Consider the following 10000-nt stretch of genomic DNA (forward strand, 5'->3'; position numbering starts at 1 on the left):
CAGGTACAGTAACTTGTTAAGAAGTTTAAAAGCATTTTGAGAAAATGTAATTTGCTATGTATGTCAGGCTATTGTTAATTTTTTCTTTTCCACTTCATGTTTTAGACACTCTTGGTAAGCTCAAGAACTTAAAATTACTAGATTTAAGACACAACAAGATGAAAGAGGTGAAGATTTTTTAAACTTTTTATTAATTTAATAATTTACATTTCTTATCTATTGCTCATTAACCCATTGACAGCTCAGGTGCTCCAGGACACTCCCAGTTGACAAGTGAAATCGTCTGGCGTTAGACAGAGCAAAATCTGTTGTCTCACTCCCAGGAGTCAGTGGCTTAATCCTATCGGTTTGTGGGTTTCTTAAAGATTGATTCCTGTATTTTTTTCATTTAAAGGTTCCTCCAGTGGTCTACCGACTCACATCACTCAGAACTCTTTATTTAAGATTCAACAGATTGGCTGTAGTGGATTCTAGAATTGGAAACTTGAGAGTAAGTCGAGTTAACTTAAAGTTTGTTTTTGTTTCGAAGGAATTGCATGAAAAGTAACTTTGTACCAATAATTATATATTGTGGCACAATCACCCGGTGGGCTTAGTATTTTACTGTTGTTCAGAAATTCTAGTTGACAAGGCATTTTCTCCAATTTTTGCCACCATTGTGATGTTAACAAAAAGAATGCAAAAAAGAAGCAATAACATGAAAAACAGGAATGGGTTGCTTTTGTTCCTGTATTCTAACATCTCACAGGGACAAAAATACCTTGTAGGGGACTTAGTGTCCTATTGTATTTAACACCCACCATAGGGTGAATCTTTAAATAAAAGAAATAAGAAATTAAATAGAACAAACAACAGTAGGAGTTCTCGGGTGTAAGGAATTCCTTTACTCACAATACAGTTGTACTTATAATATCATGTTCAGATTTAGCTGTAAAGATGAGTTTGGGGTCTATCATAAATGCACATTCCAGCCCCGGACTCCAGTATCTTGGGCCCGGTTGTTGGAAAGCCAATTAACTTGATCCAGGATTAGTGTAAACTTTTCTTTCATGTTGTCAACTTTTTGTGAAAGTTTATTTTGCTTATTTTTGTTTTTCAAGGTATACTTCTTCTAATGTAAAGTTTTGTGAAATATCAGCATTTACCAGCATTGGGAGTAGAGAAATAAACTCCTTGGTGAATTTTTAATGTGGGATTAGCGTTAATCAGCTTTTGAACAATGGGGCCCTGGAACTACTTATTAATTATTTAGACCTGAGACAGAAACCATACACTATGATATTATGGCTTTATGTCTTGGTTTTGACTTCTCCTAAGTTCAAAAATATTATTGTTTGATTTTCAGTTGCTTGAGACATTAAGTCTAAGAGAGAACAAGATTAAAGATTTGCCTTCGGTAATAGGTAGGGACACAGTCATGATCACTGAACAAAATTAATGATTTTTGTTATCTAGAAAATGCATCCAAATTTCAAGATTTTCAACATTTTGAAAAGTGGGAATTGGAAGCTGACATGTTCCTAGCCTGCGTTGCCGGCAGTTTGGTGAATTTTAGGTACTTCTTTTCACGGGGGTTGACTTTTAGAGTGATTGGTGCTGCATAATGACCACATAAAAACCTGGACCTGAACTGAGGTCAAAAAAGAAAGTGAAGTGGGAGGGGGTAAGGAGGGGTGAGAAACTGACTGCAATCAACCCCACAGGAATTTCGAAAAAGTTCCCCTATTTCCAATCATGTCTATTTACGAATGCGATGACACATACAATGTAAGTCTAGTAGAGTGTGTAGCACGTGTACCAGGAAAATCGAAAGACCTAAATAGTTGTACAAGTTTTTGAATGAATCTCAATCCAGAGCAGAAACTCCACCTGCCAGGGCAAAAATGGCCTTTAAGTGCGAGAACGCCTGAATCAGCAACCTCACTCCCAAAAGAAATGCTCCCAAAATGTCAAGAGTAAACTCACATCATCGTCCTGAAATGGTTGCTTGCGGAAGTCTCTCATCTTTGGTGCAGAAAACGTTAAACCCTCTCTTGAGAAGGCTTGTCTTTGAGGCATTTTGATGATAATTATAAGACATAGAGAACTGGGAGTCAAAAGTCTTAATACATCCCTCTTCATGGGGAATTCCAATTGTGCAAATCAAATACTGCAACAGGAAGAATCAAAACAATTCCTGAAGAACGTTGCAAGCAAGGACTGGTCTGTAGCAACGACTGAAGCATAATTTAATCTGGTCAGATTTCTCAAAGGTGTGATTACTAATGCAGGACACATCGTGCTAGTTGTCTTCTCCTTTATATTCAGAAAAAGTTGAAATATGAAGCTTTTGCCAAATCCAGTGGGAAGGACTGCTATAATATCACCTTCATTTATTAGATGCTTTACAGCATCTCTGCTCTTTAAAGTTGAACAGCAAAAAGTCCAAAATCCTCATGCTTCTGAAAAGAATTTTCAAGGTTCCTTTTAAAAACAGATTGTTGGCTCTGAAAGGGAGCACTGAATTTTTACTGACAGGCAGATTATTTTGACACTTTATCAGCCAATCAGGAATGATATTTTCCTTATCTGCTGGTGAACAGGGTTTAAAAAATCTTGTTGGGTTGATTGTAGGTAGTTTCTTGCTCCTTCTCCTCGTTCCCCCTCCTCCATTGCTTTCTTTTTTGACCTCGGTCCAGGTTTTTTACATGGCCATTACATTCAACCCATTACTCAAAAGTCAACCCCAGTGGAAAGAAGTGTCTAAAATTCACCAAACCACTTGCTACTCAGGCTAACATGTTCCCTAAAATCTATCAATTCTGAACTTTGCAACTTGTTCATGTCTAAGAATTTCCAGTGCATTCGTGAATCCTTGCCTTTTTAATGGAGGGGTTTTGACTGGTTAACACATTGAATCCTCAGGCACCTTAAAACACCCCCAGTTGACGAGTAAAACGTCTGGTGTTACTCTGTAGACAGCAAAATCTTTTAAGTCTCACTCCTACATGTAGGAGTCAATGGCCTAAGAATGCTGAATGTTTCAAATGGTAAGGTTATTACTCAAGCCATGCTGTATTACCTATTAATAGCTGGTTCATATTCAATGTCTAAATTATTTTCAATTGATAATTTTTCTAGGTCGTCTTGTTCATCTTGTCACTCTTGACGTTTCACACAACAACATCACAAGTATTCCTCAAGGTAAGCTGTGGTACGTACAGTAGAACACTCTTGTCGACACCTACAGTGTAAATGAAATTGTTTGGGAGCAGGATTTGCATAGTAGTGAGTGCAATTTATTGCCGTCCCATGCTTAACTTCTGGACTTATGTGGGGCTCAAGTTTGTTTGTTATACACTCTGTCACAAGGCATTTTTCTCCTGGCACTCCAGTTTTCCTCTCTCATTCAACTCATTGGGAATAACAATGAGCTTCAGGTCTGAGCTAGAAAGTAATGAGCAATGGGTATGCAGGTATCCATGGCAAACCTTGCAAATGGTCACCACCACAATGACCATCACACTGAAGCATTTTAGTATTCAGTGATAGTAGTTGGAATTAATCTTTTCTCTTTTTTCAACAGAGATTGGAAACTGCATACAAATGACTTCACTTGACCTTCAGCACAATGACATCCCTGAAATACCCGACTCTATAGGTAACCTGACAGAAATGACCAGATTGGGTCTCAGGTGAGTTAGTTTAATTGCTCTCTTTCAAATTTAAGAAGATTGTCATAATTATAGTTTTTCTCTGTTATTAAGCAATGTTACGAGTATTGTTTTAAAGCAGAGATGGTAAGAAACTGAACATAAGAGCCGATTTACACAGTTACCGTACGATTTTTGTCGCATGCGGCAAGTTCACAACAGGCGTACGACATGAGTTACGATTGTCGCAGCGTTTTAAAACATGTTTTAAATGCTACGACATTTTTTCTGACGTACACAACAATCGTAAATCATGTCATGGGCCTGTCGTAAGCCGATGTCGCATGCGACAAAAATCGTACCGTGTAAATCGGCCCTAAGATACCACTGAGTTTTGTTTGTTTTTGTTTGGTTTTCCTCTCGCAAGTAAACAGTATTACACTTCAGACTTCAACTCGCAACTCCTCAACAACAGTGAATAGCATGTTATTATTTACACTGATTTTAACATTCTGGAACCTTCCAAAAGTTATTTAGCTATTTTAGGTTACCTGTTTAGGGAACATTACATGACTATCCCTGGTGAAAATCTTTTGAGGATCTTTAAAGATCTTCAAAGATCTTCATAAAGATCTTTGATGATCCTTATGAGGATCTTAACAAGGATCCTCAAAAATTCTTGCCAAGATCCTTAAGGATCCTCAAAGATCCTTGAGGATCCTTCAGTTTTCTTGCCAAGATCTTTGAGGATCTTCAAAGATCTTCAAGGATAATTAGCAGATCTTACCAAGATCTTTAATGATCCTTCGCGGATCTTGGAGGATCTTACCAAAGATCTTTAAGGGTCCTTTGTGGATCTTGCCAAGATCTTTGACAATCCTTTGCAGATCTTACCAAGATCTTTAAGGATCTTCAAAGATCTTTGATGACCCTTTGCAGATCTTGTCAAGATCTTGTCAAGATCTTTGAGGATCTTCAAGGATCCTTTACTGATCTTCCCAAGATCTTGAGGATCCTCAGCTTCCTTGCAAAGATCTTTGCAGATCATCAAAGACCTTTAAGGATCCTTTGTGGATCTTGCGAAGATCTTTGAGGATCTTTCAAAGATCCTTCAAAGATCTTTGAAAGATCCTTATCCTTGAGGATCTTTATCAGGTCTTTGAGGATCTTCAAAGATCCTCAAAGATCCTGTGAGGTTTTTCACCAGGGAACACTTGTGCTATTCAGACCATTTGGAAATATTAATAATCATAGAAACAATAGAGTTAAAATATAGATACTCATACAGTTTTTATCAAATACTCATTTATTAAATTTCGAAGATATGGCTGGGAATATTCAAAATATTTTCACAAACAGCCATTTTTATCGAGAAAATGTTTCTTAAAAATAAGACAAAAACCTTAAATTGTAGCCTAGAAAAACAGCAAAGGAGAAACATTACAAGTACAAGTACATGTACTACAACAATAACGTTTGATTTTACCTAACACATTTGTATTTATTTCATTTTATCTATCTTTTCATTACTATTTTTTTTCTTCACTCAGTATTTGGTGCTATTGTCAGTTGAGGCTGCTTTTTTAGAACTTTTTCTGAATATTTTGCAGTTACACATCCTGAAATAAAAACAAAACCATAAGGGCAAATTACTCATATTGATTATCATGAATTCCACATGTACTCGCAAGTCATGCCGTGGAAGTGGAAATAAATGTGCATCACCTAACCTTTGAAAATTGCTATGAACCTCAGACACATGTAGCATTTACAGAGAATCGAAGGGATCCTTTGCCAATCATATAATTTGCAACAACCACTCTTTTGATGTAAACCTTATTAATTAAGTAATCTCGTCAAAGATTCACCTATTTATTACAGGATTATAGCAAGTAAGCGAAATATAATCCTTGCCTGTACATGTCAAATTATTTTGGGACTTGAAGTTTGAAGAGTTCGAATTTCGGCTAACTCAATGTTGTACGCAATTAAATCTTTTCGGAATAAAACGTTTTGTTCCAGTATTTCCATATCATTTTAAATGTGAATGCTTCATTGTCATGCACATTCAACACACAAAGAACCTTAACCCCAAGAGATTTGAATTGGTTGAGTTAGCCGAATTAGTCTATCGTCTTTTTTAAGGACAATAAGTCATCAACTCAAATATTATCTGCTTATAATTAGCGCCTACCTTTGTACTTGGATTGCTGTACGCATTTCCTCGCTTTGAACCAGTATTTAAAGGGTAAAACAATCATGAATCAAGATTTATGCTCGTTGATTCTTAAATAAAACCGCCGAACTGTAAGAGGACGTTGGTGACTGCTGTCCAAAAGGGAAACGGCTCACTAGTTTCCAGTCTTATCTCTCGCGTGTTATCCAAGATGGCGGAGGATTACAACCATCAGATTCATCTGTACTTTAAAGAAAAAGTGAGCAAAAGTCATAGCAGACTCATCGAATTAACCGTTAGCGGAATGTGAAAAGATACTGGTCGAGCCGGTTCGTCACTAGAGTCTCTAGATGTGGCCCTGAATTCTGTATTTTAGCCCTGGTCTTTTTTAAAAGGATAATTTACGTGCTAACACGAACTCTTTGATATTTCGAGAGTATACTGTTTCATATTGCTTCTGGCCCCGGCCTGCAGCTCTTACGAGTTCATCAAACAAGGTAATCTGTTACTGATATTTCCAATAATCCATGGATTACATCAGAATAAAAGTTTTCTTTTTAATTCATTCGTGTACAGCGTGATTATTTTTATGTTCAAAGTTTGGTGCCTTAACGATGCTTGAGGGTACATGTACGTAATACCTCATAGGATCTTTAGGGATTTTATACACTTCACTCCTATAAAGGTCCTTACATGATCCTTGAAGGATCTGTAAGAAATCTGTTAAAGATATTTTCAAGATCACTCTAAAGATCCTTTTTAGATCCTTGAAGGATCCTCATAGGATCTTTCAAGGATCCTACCAAAGATCCTTTTAAGATCACTTTAAGGATCCTCATAGGATCTTTCAAGGATCCTAATAAAGTTCCTTTCAAGATCACTTTAAGGTTCCTTTTAAGATCCTTGAAGGATCCTCATAGGATCTTTCAAGGATCCTAACAAAGATCCTTTCAAGATCACTTTAAGGATCCTTTTAAGATCCTTGAAGGATCCTCATAGGATCTTTAAGGATCCCGATAAAGATCTTTTCAAGATCCCTCTGAAGATCCTTTTAGGATCCTTAAAGGATCCTCATACAATCCTTGGGGATCTTTCGAGGATCCTTGTAAGGTTTCTTTCAAGATCACTATAAGGATCCTTCAAAGATCCTCGAAAGATCCTAGTATGATCTTTAAGGATCTTGTCAAAAATTTTATTAAGAACCTTTCAAGGATCCTTTTAAGATCCTTGTAAGATCCTCAGTCACTCTTTGAGGATCTTTAAGGATTCTTTTGAGGATCTTTCCAAGATTTTGTGTGTGGATCTTGGTAAGATCTTTGCAAGATTCTGATAATTTCCTCAAGGATCTTGAGGTAGTATCCCAAGAGTCCTCAATGTTAGAAAATCTTTGAAGATCCTTTAAAGATCCTTCAAGGATCCTGTGAAGATCTTCATCTTTAAAGATCTTTGTCAGGTCTTTGAAGATCTTTGAAGATCTTTAAAGATCCTTTAAGGATTGTCACCAGGGATGCTTTGTAAAGAAGATTATGCCAACTCTGAAAATTATACATGTACACTGTCATATTGCAAAGCATTGTTCTGGGATGCTGATTATGTCGGAATAATAGAATGCTCTAGAAATTTCTGGCTTGGTCGCACAATCTATGAAAGCGTTTTTTTTTTTTTTTTTTTTTTTAAGAAGGGGGAACTCGTGCATCAGCAACAAAATTGGCCTTTTTGTTTATTTTTATCAGAAATGTTTATAAATTAAATTGCTGATGTCACAGACTGAGATACATCAACATTTAAAATTTTTTTTTTTAAAATGTGATTTAAATTTAAATCTTTGAGAATACTTCTGTCCAAGTCCTAGAATATTAAGTAACTTTTTGTTTTTCCTAGATATAACCAGCTCTCTGCTTTACCAGCGACATTGGCACACTGCACAAAAATGGATGAATTTAATATTGAAGGAAACAACATCTCTGAATTACCTGTAAGTTGATTTTCACACTGAAAAAATGTACACCTGTTTTTAAACTGTTGAAAGATTATTTTGAACATCATTTTAAATTTGTGTATGATCAATAATCAGCTGATCCTTTGTTTACTAAGTTGCATACTGGTAATCAAAAGTTTCATTCATTTGTATAATTTCTGTCTGATTTATACTTACAGTGCGAGGCGCCTTACCGTGGCAACCTAACAAGGTTTTTTACAAATTGTCTGCCAATCAGAAGGTGTGAATTTGATTGACAGTCAGGCCTCCTTGCAAAGTTCGCACAGTTTACGCGTAAATTGTCAAATGCGAAAGTTTGTTGGGTGGCCACGGTAACGCACATTGCACTGTAACTTTGTACAAATGTATACCTTTCATGTGATGTAAACTGCCTTTTGTGTTACGATCTGTAAGGAATCAGGGAGCTACCTACGGTCGGTGGCTCAGTTGGTCAAGCATCGAACATCAGACTTTCAAGTATTCTTGGATAAGGACTATAAGTTAAACAGCCCAAATACTGTTCATGAAGAACAGGGGGGAGACCCCAGTGTTGGTGGTTTATCTCACAAAGAATGGCATTAAACTGCTATGAGACTGTACGTGATATGTGCAGTATATAAATTCCCATTACCATTACCTTAATGTTGTGAACATGGTTTATGTTACAGCAAGTGTTGATATACTTGATTGTGGTACCTTTGCTGTTAGAGAAACCAGATTGAAGGTCTCCATTGAGGAGTAAATTATAAATCTTAGTAAAGCTTTCAAAGAATTAAAATCCATATTCTCTCTTTTGGGAACAAATTATTAAAAAGGTCCAAACTAAGTAGTTTCCAGTATACGGAGCATTTACAGTGTTTAGGAGTGATGGCTTAGGGGTATTCTGAGGGAAGATGTTATGCCTTGAACAGGAGTCGAACCCATGACCTTCATGTTACAAATTCAGGTGCTTTGCCCCTGAGCTATAAGAGATCTGGGCTAGGAAATTAAATTAAACTGGGTTCAGCTGGAAAAAAATTGTTGTATTTCTTTGACATTGTTAAAATGCAGCAGTCTCCCAAATGTCTTAAAGGATTTCCTTGTGTCATCGTTGAAAAATGCATCTCTTTATTATTTGCTGGGGTTAATATTTAACGTCTCCTTTAGTACATTTTAGAGGGAGTATCATGTACCTTGCATCGTCATAGTCAGTGCAAGAGGAATGAAGGTGCCTCTCTATTAAGCATGACATGTTTGTTTTGTTTGTTTCAGGACAACCTCCTTCATTGTTTAAGAATGCTAAACAATGTGACTTTGTCAAGAAACAACTTTGAGCATTTTCCAACGGGACCACCAAAGCAATTTTCTGCCGTTGAAGTAAGTGAAAATTCATTTGCAATTTGTTTGTTTGTTTTCTTCTTTTCTTTGACAGTGGGAGAATGCTACCTACATGTAATATTAAGACTCTTAGGATCCCAAATGTTTGTCAGGCTGGCATTTTCAGGGGATTCAGTGAGAGCCATGTGCATGTAACAGGTGGAACTGCCTCCTTGTGGAAATCAACCCAGTTCTTCCCCTGCATCAATCTTGGAGTTCCAATAATATTGAATCAAGTTTCCCCCTCTCAGTCTTTTGAGTTGTGTAATACTCTTTTTCAGAGCCAAAAGAAGCATGACCATCACTGTTTTCGCTGTTATTTGAGGAAACAGCCTAAACAAACAAAAAAATGGTCATTGATACAGTATCTTTATGGAAAGTGCTGATGTTTGGTATTTTTCCCACTAAGTTTCTGTTTACAAAACAAAAATGGAAAGCTTTCAGATAGGCAACAAATGGTTTTACCGGTATCGGTAATAGTAATAAGATTAACAAAATCTTGTTCTATTGTTTTCAGACGTTTATAATGGAACACAACAAAGTACAGAAGATTCCATTTGGAGCATTTTCAAAAGCCAAAGCTTTGGTAAGCACACAATAGTTGATTTAATCTCATTCTTATATGCACGTAAATTATTGAAGTACTGTAATGAGTTATGCAAGGCTGTTGCCTAACAGGAGCCCGGTAGCCTGGGGCTCCCAAAGAATAGCTATGGGCGCCTTAATTTTTCACAGCAACACCTTTCACTTCATATGTTGGGCTCCTAAGTTCTCACCGTTTAGCTCTGAGGGCGCCTTTAAAATTTTCTTAGGCAGCAGCCTTGGTTATGTCATTGCAGTTGACATGCATGCTAGATG

The 10000-nt window shown here is 36.7% G+C and overlaps 1 protein-coding gene across 1 annotated transcript in view; it reads left to right on the plus strand.

Moving 5' to 3' along the window:
* LOC138019094 (leucine-rich repeat protein soc-2 homolog) overlaps positions 1-10000 on the plus strand; it is a 31897-nt gene that overhangs the window by 11363 nt on the left and 10534 nt on the right. The window contains exons 4-12 of the mRNA XM_068865765.1: positions 1-3; positions 106-167; positions 395-490; positions 1346-1403; positions 3121-3183; positions 3566-3674; positions 7690-7783; positions 9038-9142; positions 9660-9728. The exon at positions 1-3 is cut by the window's left edge and continues 121 nt beyond it. Of these exons, the coding sequence (XP_068721866.1) occupies positions 1-3; positions 106-167; positions 395-490; positions 1346-1403; positions 3121-3183; positions 3566-3674; positions 7690-7783; positions 9038-9142; positions 9660-9728 (659 nt within the window). The remainder of the gene's footprint in view (positions 4-105; positions 168-394; positions 491-1345; positions 1404-3120; positions 3184-3565; positions 3675-7689; positions 7784-9037; positions 9143-9659; positions 9729-10000) is intronic.

This window comes from Montipora capricornis, chromosome 10 (assembly GCF_036669925.1).
Source record: "Montipora capricornis isolate CH-2021 chromosome 10, ASM3666992v2, whole genome shotgun sequence".
NCBI lineage: Eukaryota > Metazoa > Cnidaria > Anthozoa > Scleractinia > Acroporidae > Montipora > Montipora capricornis.